This window comes from Trichosurus vulpecula, chromosome 2, assembly GCF_011100635.1.
Source record: "Trichosurus vulpecula isolate mTriVul1 chromosome 2, mTriVul1.pri, whole genome shotgun sequence".
Classification (NCBI taxonomy): Eukaryota; Metazoa; Chordata; class Mammalia; order Diprotodontia; family Phalangeridae; genus Trichosurus; species Trichosurus vulpecula.
This window is the reverse complement of record NC_050574.1, coordinates 123,621,643-123,641,658: the sequence shown is the minus strand read 5'-3', so window position 1 is coordinate 123,641,658 and position 20,016 is coordinate 123,621,643. Positions and strand designations below refer to the sequence as shown.

The 20,016-nt window shown below is 38.9% G+C and overlaps 1 protein-coding gene across 1 annotated transcript in view; it reads right to left on the bottom strand.

Annotated features, from left to right (window-relative positions):
• Positions 1-20,016, bottom strand: part of C2CD3 (C2 domain containing 3 centriole elongation regulator) — a 153,811-nt gene that overhangs the window by 28,765 nt on the left and 105,030 nt on the right. Inside the window, exons 24-28 of the mRNA XM_036744950.1 lie at positions 19,062-19,394; positions 12,509-12,647; positions 7,453-7,517; positions 3,280-3,470; positions 2,622-2,746 (exon numbers count right to left, since the gene is read on the bottom strand). Coding sequence (XP_036600845.1) covers positions 2,622-2,746; positions 3,280-3,470; positions 7,453-7,517; positions 12,509-12,647; positions 19,062-19,394 — 853 coding nt within the window. The remainder of the gene's footprint in view (positions 1-2,621; positions 2,747-3,279; positions 3,471-7,452; positions 7,518-12,508; positions 12,648-19,061; positions 19,395-20,016) is intronic.

Here is a 20,016-nt window from a genome sequence, read left to right as displayed (position 1 = left end):
AATTACAGACACAGCCACTATTCCAGTTTAGGCTAGTATCACCTTGTTTGGATTACTGCAGTAGCCTTCTAATTGGTCTCTGTGCTTTTAGGTTCTTCCCTTTTTTTTGATATATTCTCCTCGTATAGTTGCAAAGGTAACATTCCTTGAATAAATGTCTGACCATATCACTCTTCTGCTCACTCTTGGTGTCTCCCTATTATATTGCCTCTAGGACAGATTATAAAATATGGAGCCAGACATTTCTAAAGCCCTTTGCAATCTAGCTCCCACCTAAGTCTCCAGATCTGTTTCATATTACTTTCCTTTTACATATTCTCCTTTCCAAACTGTAGCTAACTTGACTTCTTAGCTGCTCCCAAATTGGGTATTATAGCTCCAAGCTCTATGCCATTTCAGTTTTTCCTTCATTTCTGAAATGGGCTTCCTCTTCATTTCTACTTCCCATCTTCCTTCATGGCTCAGCTCTGGTGCCACCTACAACATGAAGATTTCTCCCCTCCCCCAGTTGTTAGTGTTCTTCTCAAATTGCCTTGTATTTATTTGTTTGTGTATGTGTTGCACTCTCCCAAGAAATGTAAGTGCTGTAATGTCAGAGGAGTTTGTTTTCTTTATCTTAGTACTCCGCACACCTCATTCATTGGTAGATATGAGATGAGATTCTTGGTTGCTTGGGAGATCAAGGCCAATCAATAGTGCTTTCAACTGATGCTCCTCTTCATCTTCATCATCTTCATCATCATTGTCATCGTTGTCGTCATCTTCATCATCATCATCATCAAAATACACTAATCCCCACCATCATCATCATCATCATGGGCAAAGATGTGATGCTTATGGCATCTCATAGAAAAAAAAATTGGTTTGGCTTTCAGGAGGCAAGGAGACTTTCTGGATTTTTATTTTTTAAAGCAAAGAACTTTAACATAAGTGAAAACTACCAGGCAACAACAAACTAAATGTGGCATTCAAAAAGTTTGAGAGACACACTTTCTGGGTAATTAAATCATTAATAAAGCCAGCATGTTTATTAATAAAAGGATGGTCATTTGGTCATCTCTCTTAGCCAAAGACCCCTCATGGCTCAGTTTATATGCTCTTGGAAGAGCAGGTGTTCCTGAGGATGGCAATGAAGTCTGATTGTTGAACAATTAATGAGAAAATGAGTATTACAATGAGGGTCTTGGGGCACATGACTTGGATCACCCAAATCTTGGTCATAGACTTATCAATTTCCATATCACCTGGCTGACGAAAGGGAGAATCAATGCTTTTTTTTTGAGATAACACAATGAGCAGGAATGCACCCATTAGCCTAAACTTAGAATTTCTTTTATTGTCTGATTAGATTTTGGCCTGAGTAAATCTTTGACAGAGATTTCTCACACTGGCTGATTTCTGGAGGAGGAAGTAGAAAAGTGGAAAAAGCTTTGTTCTGATTGAATAATTGGTTATTAATAGAAGAGAGAAATAATCATTTATCACACTAAATCATACTTGAACTAAAGGTTTAGTTTTTCTCACAACAATCCAGTGATGTAGAAGGCCACAAATATTAGTTTTCATGTCAAAGTGAGAAATTGAGGCTTAGAAAGGTGAGGTAGGGGAACTGCTCCCTCCTTTGTGGTATAAACTAGAAGGGCTCTGGAAAGACTCTTGTGCTAACAGGCAGATGAAATCACTGTAAATTAATTAACAGTCATGTAACTGCAGGTAAGACCCTTCTCCTCTTTGATTTTAGTTTCCTTATCCATATCATGGATACTACTACTTCTCATCCCATTAGACTGTTTTGAAAAATGTGAAATGCTACAGAAATGTGAGCTATTACCATATTCTGATTACCTAGCTGCATGATCTTGATCAAGTTACTTCTCTTGGGGCTTGTTTTCTTATTTGTAAAAGGAAGAGGCTGAACCAAACAATCTCTAAGGTCCTTTTCACACTCTAAGGCTCCTTTCAACACTGGTAGTCTATGTTCTAAGTTCCCTTCCAGATCTAACATTTTATGTTCTAAAATTCTTTCCAGCTCTAACATCCTTATGTTCTAAGGCCCTCAAAGCTTTGACATTTTACATCCTACCGAAGGTCACTTATTTTCTGGCTGACATTCTGTTTTTCTGAAAAATTGTACCTATCTTGAGGTAAGTGGAAAATGGCTAGAAGGAAATGTAGATGGGTCTATTCTTGAGCTGCTGATATAATGAAATGAATGTGGCTTCCTACTCTTTTACTGGGTAAAACATGCCTTAGTCCTGACTAATTGTCTAATGCTGAGTGGATAGATGCATTTCTTTTCACGAACTGGCTTGATGCCTGGGTTTTTGGAAGGGAAAGGTCATGAGAAGTATTTAATACACAGCTGCTGACTGTTTTTAGATGTGGAACTAAACAGAAACAGATAGGAAAGAGAGCAGTCTTTGCCCCTGAAATGCTGAATTCTGTAGCTCACAAAGTGCAAATTTTTAAGGCCCCTCCTTCCTAAGACCACGGGGTTGAATGGATTATAGAAGAGGTCAATTAATCTGTCTCCACATTTTTCTTTTCACAAAGGAATAACAGAGGGTGACTGCATGTTCTCATACTTCTTTTTCCTAAGTCTTGTAACACACTTCACTCACCTTCTAGGAGAAGACACATTAATATCTTTTGAAAAGCCATGGGCTGGTTGATCCAGGGTATACCTTCCCATGCAACTGGGAAATGCAGAAGTAGAGAAGGAAAATGGACTATACTTTGGAATCTGCTAGAAGAAGGAGAAATAAGATAAAACTCCCCTTAAAAAACCAGAAAGAATCATCATTTTTTCACATGTGATAGTCATCTCAACAACTTGATATAATTGATATAGCTCTCTATGAGGTTCTCCCAACTCTTCACCCCCAGAGCACCCAGTAAGACTGGGCATAAAGCTATGTGACCTTGGGTAATCACTCCATCTTTCTGGGCCACAGTTTAGCTTCAGGAAAATAAGAAGAGTTGATCTCTAAGGCATCTTCCAGCTTTAACTTCCCATATCCTCTTTCAGATTTGGGATTGGAGATTCTATAATCTCCTTGAGGGAAGGAACTTTTTTTTTTTTTTGGGCAGGGAGGGGATAATACCATATTAGGCACTTAATGAATTCTTGATTTAGTGATTGACTGCTTAGGAGGATTAATTCCTAGAAATTAATATACATCTCCCCTTCCCTAAAGGACATGTGGCAGGGGTCACAATCAGTAAGTACCATAATGGGTTTGTGTGAGGAAACAGATGACATACTGATAAGTCAGGTACCTTGGCCCCTTGCCTAGCTAGCCTTTCTTCTTTGAGATGAATGATGCTTTCCAGGGGGGAAATAGCAACTTTAATCTGCCCCTGGCATTGTCCACTGAAGTCTGCAATGTTGTACCAGCCACAAACAAACTGGAATCCAGAGAGAAGAGGTGAGAGGTCCACGGAGGCAAAGCCGATCACCCATTCCACATCTATGGCAGAAACAGAGAGAAGAAGGGTATTATGGCTAGGTGAACTATAAGATCAGAAGTTTCAAGTAAGGAGGTTCAGGGACTTCAAAGGATGGAAGAAAGACTTAAGATGAGAGATGGGCAAGCAAAGACTTCTTTTCCTGTTATCAACTCTTCTTTCTGTTTAGCAGGAAAAAAACAGGCAAAAGCCTGAGTTTTGTTGGCTTTGTGAAGAGGAAACCAGAATGCATACCCAAATCTCTGGGTGTTTCAGTTCCTCTGGAAGACCCTTCCTGAGCCCAAATGACCCTTCCCAGTCAACTTCCTAGGGCAGTTTCAGAAAGTTATTCTTCAAGCAGAACTCTAGTTACCTCTGAAAAATTACTGCCAAAGGCAGAAGCTATGGAAGGAATGTGGACTTGCTCTTATTCTGCAGAACAAGAGGCTTGAGGTGTTTGATCTCTAAGGCCTATTAAGCTTCTTAACATTCCCTAAGGTCTCTTCTAGCTCTAACATTTTATGATCTAAGGTCCTTCCCAGTTCTAACTTTCTATGTTCTATGTTAGAAGGAAACTTGTTCCTGCTCTGTCATTAAACAATCTGTACCTTAAGTTTCTTATTCTAAAAGATGAAGGTTATCATCCTGGTCCTACCTTCCTTACAAGTGTGGTTGTGAAGAAACACCATGGAGTAGAAAGACCAATGGAACCGAAGTCTTAAAAGATGTGATTATGTTTCTGCTTTGCCATAGTTGTGTAAGTTAGTCACTTCCATTCCTAATTCTCAGTTTCCTTTTTTGTAAACTGAGGCTGGAACAAATCAGGGGTATTTAATCTATCATGGATCCCTTATCAGTGTGTTTTTAAATGCATAGAATAAAATTCATAGGATTAAAATCAATCCTCTCCTGGCTCTGGTTCTGACTCCAGACTGCCATTATACTTCAGCTTCTTCTCACTTTGGAAGTTACTCCCCAACTTCTTCCCCTAGAACACCCCCTTGGACTCTGCAGCCTGAAGCCCTCTTCTCCAACTGGCAAGTTCCTCCTGGAATTTCCATTTTGAAGAAGGGCCCAGGACGACCATCCTTCTTTCCTTTTTCCTTTGGATTTCTCTCTGGACACTCCATTCCTATGGCCACTTTTCAGCTCTTGTCTTCTTTCATTACAATGTAAGTTCCTTGAGGGCAGGAACTATCTAATAAATGCTATTAATTTGATGCTGAAATATATTTAAAAAAAACCAAGTTCATAGACCCTATGTTAAGAACCTCTGGCTTAGATAGTCTTGAAGATGCCTTCTAGCTCTGACAGTCTATATTCTAATGTCTCTATCACCTCTGACATTTTGTGGACTAAGGTACCCTTTACAGGAGCATAGATTTAGAGCTGGAAAGAACCTCAAAGATTGTCTAACCTCTATTTTTTTTTTAACAGATTTAGAAACTAAAGCCCAGAATGGTTAAGTGATCTACCTACAGTTAAAAAGATTAGTAAGTAGCACAGACTAGATTTGTTCCCTGGTAATCTGAATCCAAATCCAGTGTTCTTTCCACTCACTTATGTTTTCTTTCCTAGCCATTATCCTTTGTTCTTTGCTATCTGATTCCAGGCATTTCAATACGTCAAAAGTTAGGATGGTAGCCCAAAAGATACATGGCTGCATTAAGAGAGGCATAAGTTTTTACTATTAGGAAAGGGGATAGTTCTGCTGTATTCAGCCCTAGTCTACTATGTTCAGTTCTGAATGTCACATTTTAGAAGTACATTGATAAAACAGAGTGTCTCAACAGAAGGGAAACCAGGACGGTGAAAAGGTTTAAATCTACATCGTATAAGGATTGGTTGAAGGAAACAGGGATGTTTAGCCTGGAGAAAAGAAAGTCAGGGAGACAGGATAGCTATCCTCAAATATTTTAAAGACTGTCTCATGAAATAGGGATTAGACATCTTCTCCTGGGCAAGAGGGCAGAACTAGTAGCAGCAGCTAGAAAATGCCAATTTAGATTGAATGAAATGAAAATGTTAACATTTAGAACCACCCATAAATTAGAATGGGCTGCCTCAGAGGTAGTGAGTTCTCCGTCACTAGAGGTCTTCAAGCAAAGTCTAGCATTTGTTGGGCATATTACAGTAGGGATGCCTTTTTGTGAATGTGTTGGACTAGTTGGCCATTGAGATTCTTTTTGACTCTGAAATTCTGTGATCACGGCAAAGGGGATATCCTGATTCTTTTTTTATAGTTTCAATTCTTTGGTCTTGTAATTCTTTGGCTGATGAGTCAGAAAGCTCAAGCCTGTAGCTCAGAGGTCCACTGACCAGACTGATACTTTACAAGTCACTTTCTCTGAGGCTTAGGTTCTATATCTATAAAATGGGAACAATATTTGTAATATTATCTCACAGAGTTATTGTGAGAAGTGCTTTGTAAACCATAAAGTGTTATACACGTGGAAGTTATTCTTATTATTAGCTGTCCCACTGCATAATGGTGCCTACCAAGGTCTAGCTTTATCTGTACTACATCAACATATATTGCCTTATACACTATGGATAGTTACTAAAGTTAAATTCTGTGCTCTTTAATAGTAGGGAAAGCAGAGAAATATATGAAGGAATCTCCTACTGTTGAGAAGCAATAGCTATTGGTGTTGATAGAGGGAGATGGCTTGGAAAGTGCGTAAGAGCTTCCTATACTCAAGCAGTTGTAAGGGGAATGGGGGTAGAGGGGAGGGAAGCAATACTGATGCCAAAACAAGAAAGGGCTATTGAGACTGGATGTCCAGTAGACATCTTAACTAAACATACCCAAAACTGAATTCATTATCTTTCCCCCTAAATCCTGCCCAAGCTCTGAATTTCCTTATTACTGAAGAGGGCACCATCATCTTTCCAGTCCCGAGGCTTGACTCCTTGGTGTCTCTCACCTCCCATATCCAATCTGTTGCCAAGGCCTGTTGATTTCAACCTTTGCAGCGTTTTTAGGATATACCTCCTTTTCTTCTCTGATACCACCACCACCCTGGTTCAGTCCCTCCTCACCTCATGCCTGGACCACTGTAATAGCCTCCTTGTGAGTCTGCATGCTTTAAGTCTCTCCTCACCCCAAACCATCCTCCATTCTGCTGCTAAAGTGATTTTCCTAAAGTGCAGGTATGACTACATCACATCCCTTAATCAATAAACTCCAGTGGTTATAGGATCATATACAAAATCCTGTTTGATTTTCAAAACCCTTTATAACCTATCCCCCCCACTCTTACTTTTCTAGTCTCCTTATACCTTACCCTCAGACAGGTATTCTTCAATTCAGTGACAATGGCCTCCTTGCTGTTTTGTAAACAAGACACTCTATCTTTTGATTCTAGGCATTTTCTATAACTGTTTCCCATGCCTATTATGTTCTCCCTTATCATCTCTGTCTACTGGCTTCCTTCAAGTCCCAACTAAAACACCATCTTCTATGGGAAGCCTTTCCCAACCCATCTTAATTCTAATGTCTTCTGTTTGTTAACTATTTTCTATTTATTCTGTACAAAATTTGTTTGTATATATTTGTTTGTATGTTGTCTCCCTTGAGGGCAGGGACTCTTTTGCCTCTTTTTGTATGCCTAGCACTTAGCACTGTTCCTGGCACCTAGCAGGTGCTTAATAAATGTTTATTGATGGACTGAATGATTATATTCTAAAGTCCTTTTCGGCTCTGGCATTCTGAGTCTGTGGTTGTTTGACTCCAAGCAGAATCGTATTCTGGTACATATTAGATGCCTTTTAAGATCTTTCCAACTATGAGATTCTTTTATTCTACTGGAGGACACTAAACAACTTCTCTTTCCTTATAATTTACTTTTAATATGTTCCTTTCTTCTGATTATCATGCTCTCCAAGAGAGCTTCTCCTGGTTAAAAAAAGAAAACAACTTTCAAACTGTTAACAGGATAGTTTAAGAGACATTCAATTAGTTTCCCTTAAGGGATAGCTTTAAGACAAGAAGAGAGCTGATACCTGCTTTATGCCAAACTTTGAAGACCAGGGTTTGTTGGGAGTCCAGTAGAAGTTCTTTGGGTAACCTGTAGAAAAAAAAATACTCATGTCATGTGCAGCTGGTACAATGGAGAGAGTACTGAATTTGGAGTCAGAGAGCCTTGGTTTGACTCTTGGCTCGACTATGACCTTTGTGACTTTGGGATGGTCCTTTACCCTTTCTAGACCTCCAGTTAATAGGTGTACGATGAGGTTGGACAAGATTAACTCTAATATCCCTCCTAGGTTTAACTTCATGACACTATGCACCGGCTTCCTGGAGCATTGTTCATATTTCCTCTAATGGTATCCATTCAAATGCTGGTTGTTCCTCTCCTGAGCCCACTCTTGATCTGATGCCCCAGTAATACTGCACTACTCTCGTGTTCAACCTGTTGCCTACTCAATAAACTTCTGATAAACTGTAAACTTCTGATCCTGACCTATAAGACCCTTTAAGTACGATTTCAAATTGTCTTCCAGCCATATCTTATACTACTTTTCACTTGCTTAGTGGTTCAGCAAAGATTATTTGCTATTCTATTGTCTATACTTGTTCCATGACACCCTGCTGGCTATCTTTCTTCTCACGTTAGGAAACAAGAAGGCTTTCTCTTTCCCCCTCAAATATGTCACAACATTTTGTCTGGATTTTCCCTTGTACCACATTCTCTCTAGTATCATAGTTATTTGTGTACACATATCTCTTCTACTGAACATTTACTGAATTGAATCCATTGGGAATGGAGAACATGGTAGTCAAGGATAGTAATCTTCAATGATTATCGTTGAACATTTAACAAATAGTTACACTGGAACATAGTAAAAAAAACTTCTACCCCATAACAGTACTTTTCTCTTGCACAAAAGCAAGGTAGGTCCTGTTTTAGGAAAATCTAATATGAGAAAATGCTGAATTTATAAAGAGATCAGAGAATCACAGGATCTCAAAATTGGAAGAGACCTTAAGTCACCTCAACAAACTCACCAACTAATTCACAAATGCCTTTTACAACATAATAAAGAACTTTGTAACAATGAGGAATGTCTAAAACAGAAATGGGTCACCTTTGGAAGTAGTCAACTGCCCAGTGTGGAGGTATCCTAAACCTACTGCAGTTTTTACTACATCATTCACTTTGCTCAGAGGGCTTTCCAAGTACCCAAGCCCAGGAAGGGCATCTTCACATGGTTATTCATTGCAAGGAAGATGGCCATTATGTCTGCGCTTTGCAAAAGTCAGACGTGTCACTGACTTCAAACAGCTCCATGGAGTTCCATTAGGCATCATCCTTAATCCCTCCCTTCCAAGGTTAAGCTCCTTGAGAAAGCCATCTACAATTAGTGCTTCCATTTCCTTTCCTTTCACTCTCTTCTAAACACTGTGCAATCTGGCTTCTAATCACATCATTCAAATGAAATTGTTCTCTCTAAAGTCACCAATGATAGTACACTGATTCAACCATTCTGCAGAGCAATTGGAGCATACTCTTTGACCAAGCAACACCACTACTAGGTCTGTATCCCAAAGGAACAAACAAAAAGGAAAAGGACATATATGTGCAAAAATATTTATAGCAGTTCTTTTAGTCGTGGCAAAGAATTGGAAATTGAAGGAATGTCCATAAACTGGGGAATGGATGAACAAATTGTTGTATATGATTGTGATGGAATACTATTATGCTATAAGAAATAATGAGCAGGATGCTTGCAGAAAAACCTGGAAATGACTTACATGAACTGATGAAAAGTGAAATGAGCAGAATGAGGAGAACATTGTATACAGTAACAGCAATATTATATGATGATCAACTGTAAATGACTTAGCTTTTAAATTTTCTCCCCCCCCCCCCAAGACAGCATGTAATCTGATATGGGCTTTACACATACACTCTTATTAAACACATTTTTACATTAGTCACGTTGCATAGAGAATTATAACAAATGGGAGAAACCATGATAAAGAAAACAAAACAAAAGAGTAAAGAGTCTGCTTCACTCTGCATTAAGACTCCATAGTTCTTTCTCTGGATGTGGATGGCATTTTCTATCATGAGTCCTTTGGAAAAGTTTTAGGTCCTTGCATTGCTTAGAAGGGCTAAGTTTATCAAAATCAGTCCTAGAACACTGTGGCTATTACTGTGTACAATGTTCTCTTGGTTCTGCTCATTTCACTCAGCATCAGTTCATATAAGTCTTTCCAGGTTTTTTTGAAGTCCACTTGCTCATCATTTCTTATAGCACAATAGTATTCCATTACATTCATATACCACAACTTGTTCAGCCATTCCCCAATTGATGGGCATCCCCCATCAATTCTTGTCTTGCCTTTCATTTTTGTCTGTGTTCTTTCCCATGACTAACATGGAAATATGTTTTGTATGACTGCAGATAACTTAAATTGTTTGCCTTCTCAATAAGATGGGGAGGAGGGTGAAGGAGAGAATTCGGAATTCAAAAAATTTTTCAAAACAAATGTTAAAAATTGTTTTTACATGCAATTGGGGAAAAATAAAATATTAAATGAATAAAATAAAGTCACCAATGATCTCTTAATTGCCAAATCTAATGGCTTTTTCTTAGTCCTCATTCTTCTTAATCTTTCTGCAGCATTTGCAAATATTTATCAGCTATGCCTGGATAACCTCTCCTTTCTATGTTTCTATAACTGTTCTCTTTTGATTTTTCTCCTATCTATATGACCATTCCTTTTCAGTCTCCTTTGCTGGATCATCATCCATGTTATGTCCACTAAATGTGAGTGCCTCTCAAGGTCCTGATTGGGGTCTTCTTTCTCTGTGTTCCATCACTTGGGAGATCCCATTAGCTTCTAGGTTCAGTTATTAACTCCACACAAATCATTCACAGATCTATGTAACTAGCTCTAAATATTCTCTGGAGCTCTAGTCCCATATCACCAACTTGCCTTTTGGACATTTTGAACTGAATGTCCCATAAGCATCACAATTTCAACAGATCCAAAGCAAAACAAAAAGTATCTTTCCCCCAAACCTCTCCCCTTCAGAATTCCCCTATGTTGTTGAATGCACTGCTATCTTTCCAATAATCTCAGTGTCATTCTTGACTCTTTGCTTTCACTCATCCCACAATATCCAATAGGTTACCACATCTTGTTATTTTTTACCTCTACAACATGTCTTACAACTGGTCTGTTCTTTTCAGTCACACAGCCACCACTCTAATTGAGACCTTCCTCATTTCTCACGTGGACCACTGCAATAGCCTTCTCATTGCTCTCTATTTCAAGATTTTTTCTATTTTCCTTCTACAAGGCTACAAAATTATTTTCTTAAAGGACAGGCCTGACTCGATGAGCTCTGTGGCTCCCTATTATCTTTGGAATCAAATATAAAGTCTTTGCCTGGATCTTCACGACCTGGTCCCTTCTTAACCTTCCCAGTTTTCTCATACTTTAGCCCTCTCCATGAATTCTACAATCTAACTCAATTGGCCAATCTGCTCTTTCTTGAATATGACGCTCCATTTCCTGGGTCTGTGCCTATGCACTGGTTGTCTCTTGTGCTTGGGATGTCCTACGCTTTCACTTCTGCCTCTTAGCATCCCTGGCTCCCTGCATGGCTCAGCTCAAAGATATTTTCTGCAGGAGGGCTTTCTTGTTTTGTGTCGTATCTAATATGTACTTATTTACATGTTGTTTTGTCATAAGAATATATGTTCCTTGATGTCAGGTATTCTTTTTTCCTTTTCCATCTATGTCCAGAGCTTAGCACAATACCTGGCACATAGTGCTTTACAAATCCTTGTCTTTCTGTGAGCAGTGGGAAAGAAATGGGAATGGAATGGAATAAGGCACAGTTTACATATCACCTGCCATGTTTCAGACACTGTGCTAGGTGCTTTTCACAAATATTATCTCATTTGATCCTCTCAATCACTATGGGAAGTGGGTGCTGTTACTATAACATTTTACAGTTGAGAAAACTGAGGCATACAGGATAAGTGACTTGCCCAGGGTTAAACGGCTATTGTCTGAAGATGGATGTGAACACAGGCTTTTCTGATTCCAGACCCAGCACTCATCCATCGTGCCAACAGATGTCTTGGGGAACCGATCTGAGTTGATCATACTACCAAGGAAGAGCGATCACTGATGGGAACTGGACAAGATGAGGCTATTGTTGGAGACTGTAGATCTGAAGCTTTTTTTCTTTCTACTCTACAAGAATGACATTCAAAGGAAGTACCACCATAAGAGAAAGTTTGCAACAGTGCTTGTGACTGCTCTTTTTATGAATAATGGCCTGACTGGAGTGAAACAAAGGACAATATGAAAATAAGGACTGAAACTTACTCTACCGCCTGTAGGTCAATTAGGTCATCATCTTGTTTCTGACAAGAGTTATGGAAAAATTTTTGCACCTCAGAGATATGCCTGGTCTCCTGTGGCAAACTCAAACTTGAATATTTCAAGGTCTTTTGATCTCACTGGCATTTAATAACTTAATAACTGAACTTTAATAACTTATGATATGATAATTACGATACCATTAGTAGATGGTCTTTAACCATCATCACACTTGTGGCCAACTCTCTGGTGATGAGACTCTTCAAACAAAGTAGGCTGGTTCTTCTATGCCAGACGTATAGCCCATTACGAGGCCTATACTCAGGACCTGCCAGGCATTGTGCTCACTTGTATAGTTCTGAGAACTCATACTTCCATGCTATGAGGGAAGCACTGAGGAGTACTTTAGTAGAACCCTGAATTCTAAAAGATCAGACTGATGATATCAACATGGATGACAAAGGAGTAGGGAAAATTTTTAGTTGTCTTTCAAATAGTTTTATGAGAGGAGGGAAAGCTTTTTCATGGAATCCCATAATTTTTAAGTCTACATCACTTGTCAGAGGATATTTTAGAGGAATTTCCTGCTTTAGGTGAAGGTCCCTTCCATCTCTGAGGTTCCATGGTTAAACTATGTGCAGAGCACTGAACGAGGTTCTTTGGACATGGACAAGATTACTGGTTGTTGGCTGCACAGCAAAACTCTTATACCTGGTTTCCTGCTGAAAGTCCCAGACAGGAGAGTCTGTATTCTCAATCACATGTGTATATATTGGGGATCTTACATCTGCAGCAGCAAATGACACACAGCAACTGGGTGCTGTGACATTCCGTTCAGTCAGGGGGCTTCCTGAAATAGAAGAACTATAGTTAGTAGAATTACCAAATCATCACCACCAATACCACCACTATAGCAGCTTAATTTACAGTATACCAAACCACACTTCTGTTGAAAGGCAGCCATGGAGTAGAGTGGTGGTTCTCAAACCTTTTGGTCTCAGGACCCCTTTACACTCTTAAAAATTACTGAGGACCCATCCAAAGAGCTTTTGTTTTTGTGTATTTTATCCAGTATTTAACATATTAGAAATTAAAAGTGACACATTAAAAATATTAATTCATTAAAATAACAGTAATACATCCATTACATGTTAACATGTAATATATATTTTTTATGAAAAATAACTATTTAAAAAAATTAGTGAGAATGTCATCATTTTACATATTTTCGAAAACCTCTTTAATGTCTGGCTTACTAGATAAAAGACACCAAAATTCTCATATTTGCTTCTGCATTGAATTTGTTGGGATACTTTGTTATAATTGAAGTGTATAAAGAAAATTAGGTCTCATACATATATGCAGTTGGAAAAGAGAATATTTTAATAGGCAAATAGCATCTAAGTATTATTATTAAAAGTTCTGATCTGAGGACCCCCTGAAAGGGTCCAAGGATCACACTCTGAGAACCACTGTATATAGAGAGCTGGCTGTGGAGTCAGAATAACCAAGGTCGGCACTGTCCTACCTTAGGTTTTTATTGAAACAACAGACCATATATTTTGATTTGCCATTTTAGTGAGAGCTCTGTGGTAGCTAGGCCTCGTTTACTAAAGCATTTATATAAATTTCTATGCTTATAGGCAGGCTGCATTTTGGACAGCCCAGACCTAGGTAATGCAAGTCCTTCCTCTGACACATACTTTCAGTGTGACCTTGGCCACGTCGTTTAAATGTCTCAGTGCCTCAGGCTATTCTCTAAGACTAGAAATTGAAGAAGAGTTATTAATCTGCATTGATACTGGGAGTTTCCTCACTGGGAACTCCCTATACCAACAAAATCATTGTAGTAGCTTTCTAACTGGTCTCAAATCTCTCCCCTGACCAATATCTTCCACACATCTGCCAAGGTGACTTTCCCAAAGCACACACCACCACTTCCTCCCTGGTTACTTGGTAAAACCTCCATGGCTCCCTATTACTTCTAAAATCAAATATATCCTTTTTACTTTGTTATTTAAAGCTTTTCACAACTTGGCTTATCATTCCAGATTTCTTACATGTTACTTACCTTCATATTACTTTACATTCCATTACTTCACTACACAATCCAGCTGTACTTGCTATTTCTTACATGTGATAGTCCATCTCGTCTTCCCCCGCACTGGTTGCTTCTTATACCCGAAATGGTGGTCCTCACCACTATCTACTTCTTAGAATCAGTGTTTAATTTAAGACAACTCAAATGTCACCTTTTCCATGAAGCCTTTCTTACACGCCTCCTAGCTGCTATTACCTTTCTCACCAAGGTTACTTTGTGTTTGCTTTCTATTTGCCTATGTATATATACATGTTGTCTTTCCCATGATCTTGGAGACATGGACTATTTCAATTATTTCTTCGTTATCTCCAATGCTTGGCACATAGTAGGTTTGTTTGATACCTGTCTGATTGATAAGGGCATTGTTATCTAACCCTTAAATTAAGTCTAACCCAAATGCCACACCCTTCAGGATGACCTCTCTTATTTTCTAGTTAGGTTCCAACCTCCCTCAGACTTTATTCAGAATTGTTTTTCACCTCTCTAATACACTTTATTGCGTACTATAGCTATCTGTCATTGTGCCATATCTTCTTACTAAACTACAGCCTATATAATTTTATTACATTTAACAAAAACCTTCTATGTGTAAGAAGCTGTGCTAAGTGCAAGGGCTATAAAGATACAAAATAAAATGGTATTTGGTTTCCTTGAGGGTTGGGTCTTTGTCTAATGTAAACTCGTATTTCCTCCAGTACCTATCATCGTTCTCTCTCTGCACACAGTGCGCTCCATAAATGTTTGCTAAGTGAATGAATAAACACAGGCAAATAGAGCCTTTCATGGGTGAGGGAATTCTCATGCAGTCTTCTGGCTTTACATATAACAGTAACAGGTTTATTGGTGCTGCTTTATTAGTGTTGCCTTATCTCTTTTAGAGGCCCACCGGGGACTTGACTTTGCTAAGAATATTCTCTCACACACACAGAATCTCTGGGGTTGGTAACCTTTGCTGAAGGCCTTGAAACCAAACATCTATTATGGCTTAGGGGGAAGCTTATTTTTTGTTGTTTTTTTTTGAAATCTAGCTCTGAGCTGAATCTAAAAAACAACCACCTCCCCATAACATAGGAGAAATCCTAAGAGTATATAATAAAGAAGCCATGGGCGGTCATCTGTATGAACTGTGGTGCTTTCCCCCTGGGTGGTAACAAGGCCTTGCCTGCAATGTTTATATCACTGAGCAAGGTCATGATCTAAAAAGCACTTGGCGACAGCCCAGGAATAGCTGCTAAACATGAAAATAATACTAATATGTCAATAATTCTATGTGAAATCTAGCGATACAGATGATAGCCTATCTATGCCCAAATAAATGAATTTCTATGACCTAAAGCAAATTATTATTAGCCACAGCAATGGTGATGATGATGATTTTATTCTCTTCCTGCTGATGCTATTTGGCTGTGATTCACAAAACCCCATAATTTCGAAAGAAAAACATTGCAGGTGACCCAAAGGGCAATAGAATGACGCAAAATGGGTGAAATTAGACTTTAACATGTTCTTAACAATGAACTATGGTGACAAGTGGCGTAAAATACATTACCAAGAACAGGATGACTGGAAAAAAGGAGACTGGACAAGAAGAATAACATGGATAGTCTATGTAGCACATGGTACTCATGAAACATTAAAAGAATCATGGGAGGGCATCTAGCACATGGTAGAAATCTCTACAGAAGATTTATGGGAAGGCATGAACAAAAATCCCATAGGCTAAGGTGTGAATAGAATACAATCTGCACTGGTCCCTCCCTCCACTATAGACTTACAGTGCTTCTTCCTAAGCTTACAGGCCCAATATGTTCTAGACCCTGAAACAGTCATATTTTGTATAAGGAAAGAAGTCTATTGCAAAACACAAAATTGTTTTGTTATGGTGATTACAATGAGATTTCAATTGCAACCTATAAGGGAAAGACTCTATGTATATTGGATCAAAATAGGGGCTTGTGCTTATTTTAAACAAACCTAGTATATGAAGAAACAAACTTCCCATTTTAAAATAGAGAAATTAGTGGGTGATTATTTGCTTTACAGATACTTCACTTCATAAAAAGTTTATTTTTCAGGGTAAACTTCCTAATACACTGAGCATACAACACTAATTCAAAAGTTAAGCGTTTTTACTGTGTAGGCCTTATCTCCATTAATGAAGATCTCACTCCCTGTTCCCTGATGAAATCCTAGCAGATAAACTGTTGTGTTGAACATTTATCAAATGGTGGTCAACTCTTTTTTTTGGAGGGGGGAGGGCCAGGCAATTGGGGTTAAGTGACTTGCCGAAGGTCATACAGCTAGTATGTGTCAAGTATCTGAAGCTGGATTTGAACTCAGGTCCTCCTGACTCCAGGGCCGGTGCTCTATTCATTCACTGCACCACCTAGCTGCCCCTGGTCAAGTCTTTAGTAATATAAATCTGCATTTAGTTAGTCTGGCTCTCAAGTCACCCACAGGGTAATACCAGGCCCATACCTTAAGCCTTTCTATCTTGGTGGCACCTGCCAGAGTTGTCTCTGTTCCTCTGGCAGAGCCTTAAGAACCTAAAGTCACCTCCATGTCTGGACAAGGAACCTGAGAATTTTAGAGTAGGATAATGTCAATTATTATTCATGTTTCTAAATTGCCTTATGGTTTCAGAACACTTTATAGACATCATATGATCCTTGTAGCATGCTGAGAAAGTCATCTTCTTGATGAATACATTTATTCACACCCTTCTTTGCTCACTGACTTTCCATCGTTATGTCCTTTGCTTGACATTGTTACATACCAGTGCATTTTGATTTTTACCTTGTATTCCCAGCATTATCTCCTATGATTCCCTATATTTAATCTATACTCTGGCTAAACTAACCTTGTACACAATCTTCATACACTTCCTGTATTTTTCCAACCCTCAAGTCTCTGCTTGGGCTTTTCCCTATGACCAGAATGTCTTTCCTCCCACCTCTTCTTAGGGCATCCTCCTACCCATCCTTCAAGACTCCGTTTGAATGTACTGATGACTCCAGTTGGCAATGTTCTCTTTATCATCTAATCTCATAGTACGACCTTCGTGCTCTTTTTATATACTTACTCTATTCTAATTAAAATATTTATCTGTGTACCTCCATAGGGATCCTATTTTTCTCTCTCTTAGCAGCCAGAAGAGCCAATTGCATACAGTGGTTGCTTAAATATATTTTTTTAAATGATTATCATAGTTTAAATGGGGATTATAGTCTTAGAAGCAGATTTTGAAATATCTTAAAAGTTGTCATGAGGTAGAGGAAGTAAATTTGTTTATTTCAAACAAGCATAAGGAAGAATTTCAAACAATTAAAGCTGCTCAACACTAGAATGGATTACCTTTCGGGGCAGGAATTCCCTATCAATCAAAGTGTTCACATAGAGACTGGAAAGCCACCTGTCAGTATATAGAATGGGATTCTTGACCTGATAGGCTGGATTAGATCATGTCGAAGGTCCTTTCTCAATCTAATACTTTATAAATGTGTTGATGATGACAATATGTACATCATTATATATTCTGATGAAGTATGAGAGTGGAGCTCAGAAAGCTGACTTCAGGAGTCACAGTGACTTGGGTTTAAATTCTGACTCTGACACAAACTGGCTGTCTGACTTTGGGCAAGACACTGAATTCTTGAGTACTCTAGGCAATGCTCCAAGATTATGAGCTGCAGAGAAGGCATTGACCTGCACTGGTAGAGGAAGCTCCCCATTGGGAGCTCCCTACCCACGAAATCCCTGGTCCCCTTCCCTATGTATTTTGATGCATTATCAATATACGTGTATAACCATAGTTGACTCCTTTATGTCTCTCTTAGCATGAAAATACATCTGAGGCCTAGAGCTGGAGCAAATCTTTTTGTAAACATCTGAATCTCTATGTTGCCTTTGGTGTTAAGATCTTGTTGACGATGATTAGTCACAGATGTGTGGACAGGTTTCTTTATATCATGGATAGCTTACTTGCATAGTCTCCTCTAACTGGCTGATAAGGTATGTTTAAAATAATGGTGAGAGACTATAGATAATATGAGCATCTTTTGACTTTGCAACAATCCTACGTTTTAAGAACATGAAAATTCTAGAGTTAACTGTCCTTAAAGATAGAGCAATGACTGAAATGATTCCTGGGGAGGACAAGTTAAAGTGAGACACAGGAGTCAAAAAACCGAGTATAATCTTAAGTTACATTATTAGTAGCACTTTCCAGAATGAGAGAGGTGGTAAATGTTGCTGTTGACTGCCCCTTCAGATTCCATTTGTAATACTGTGCTCAAGGAGGAAATTAATACAAATGAAGGCATCCAAAGAAGGGCAACTGGGACAGTGAGAAGAGAGAGGGAAGGGAAGGAAGAAGCATTTATTAAGTACCTACTATGTGCCAGGCATTGTGCTAAGTGTTTTACAACTATTATCTCATTTGACCCTCACAACAACCTTGTAGGTGTTACTGTTATCTTCATTTTATAGTTGAGGAAACTGAGGCAGAGGTTAAATGACTTGCCCATGGCTAGTATCTGAGGCTAGATTTAAACTCAGGTCTTCCTCTGGGCCCAACATTCTATCCACTGCGTCACTTAGCTGTCTCTCGGAGAGGCAGAAGACAAGTCATATAAGGATTGGTTGAAAGAACCTGGAGCATTAAACCTAGAGAAAAGGATACTTGAGGATATGACAGCTGTCTTCAAGTATGTGAACGATTATCATATGGAAGAAGCAGGCATTCTATCCAAGAGGGCAGAAAAGAGTAAAGCATATCTGTTGTGTAGGGTAAAGAACTTTGGACTTGGAGTCAAAAGATCAAGTCTCAGATTGACATAATAAATCTTTGTAAATGACCTTGAGAAAATAAGTCACTGGAGCTCTGACAGCCTCAATATTCTCATCTGTAAAATGAGTACCTACCTACTTTACAAGATTGTTGAGAAGAAAGTATTTTATAAACCTTAAAATTTGAGAAAAGCTTCCTATCAGATCTGTCCACAGGTAGGATGGGATTCCTTAAGAGGGAATTTTATCAGCAGGACCATTTATCAGGAAGTCTGAGAGGAACTGCTCAGGTGTGTGTTAGATTAGACAAGCCTCTAAGATTCTAGGCATCAGGAAGTTTGAATGGACTAAATGAGTTTAGAAAACTAAGAATACCTTTTAAACTTAAGTGCATGGCTCTTTCCACTAAGATGCTGACAGCAAATGTGCCTTCCATATCCACTGTGCCTGCTTCTGCAGGGGGACTCTTTGCCTGGGGCCCCTGGGAACAAGGAGGTTTCTTGGAGTCACTCTGGTTTTCAGGCTCTTCAGGGTCCTCTTGGTGGGGAATCCTTTCTGAGTCACTGTTGCTGCTATCTTCAGTGTAGTTAGGCTGGTGAGCAGGCCCAGAGTGAAAAGAAGCAGACTTTTCTGAAGTGACAACAACATGAACTCGTACTGCTGCCCCAGACAAGTCCGAGGCACTGCGTCCAAACACAGGATAAACACCTACAAGAGGAGGAAATAAAATGGTCCCAGTCAGGCACAAAGGAAGTCTTGTCAGATTTTTAGAGTACCACAAAGATTAAATCTGTACCTTTTCTGCACAGAGGAAGCACTCCACTTCAATTTGCCATTGTCTTGGACAAGCAGCTACAAAGTTTGGTATTTTCTATTGAATTTCTATCCTTAGAAAAAACCCTAACGCCAATGCTGCTTTCTTCTGGAACACCATCAGTTATGATTCTCCTCAGCCTCAAGTGGCCCTTTAACTTACCATGTTTTATCATCATCCCTACATGTGTCCTTTCCTACAATGAGAATATAAGCTCCATGAAAGTAAGGACTATATTTCATGTAAACTCTGAGGGGCACAGCAGGTAGTAGCAAAAAGCTAAATGCACTTGGGAATCAGGAGATCCAGGTTCAAATACTAGCTATGAAACTTACTAGCTGAGTGCTCATGCTGACTCTGTTTTGTAATCTGTAAAATGGGAATGATAATATTTTTCTCACTTACCTCGTAATGCTGTGAGTTGTAAAGAAAGTACCCTGTAAACCTTAAAAAAATTATAGAAATCCAGTTTCATTTAGCTAAATTCAATGACCAAGTAGGAGTTATTGCTATTAC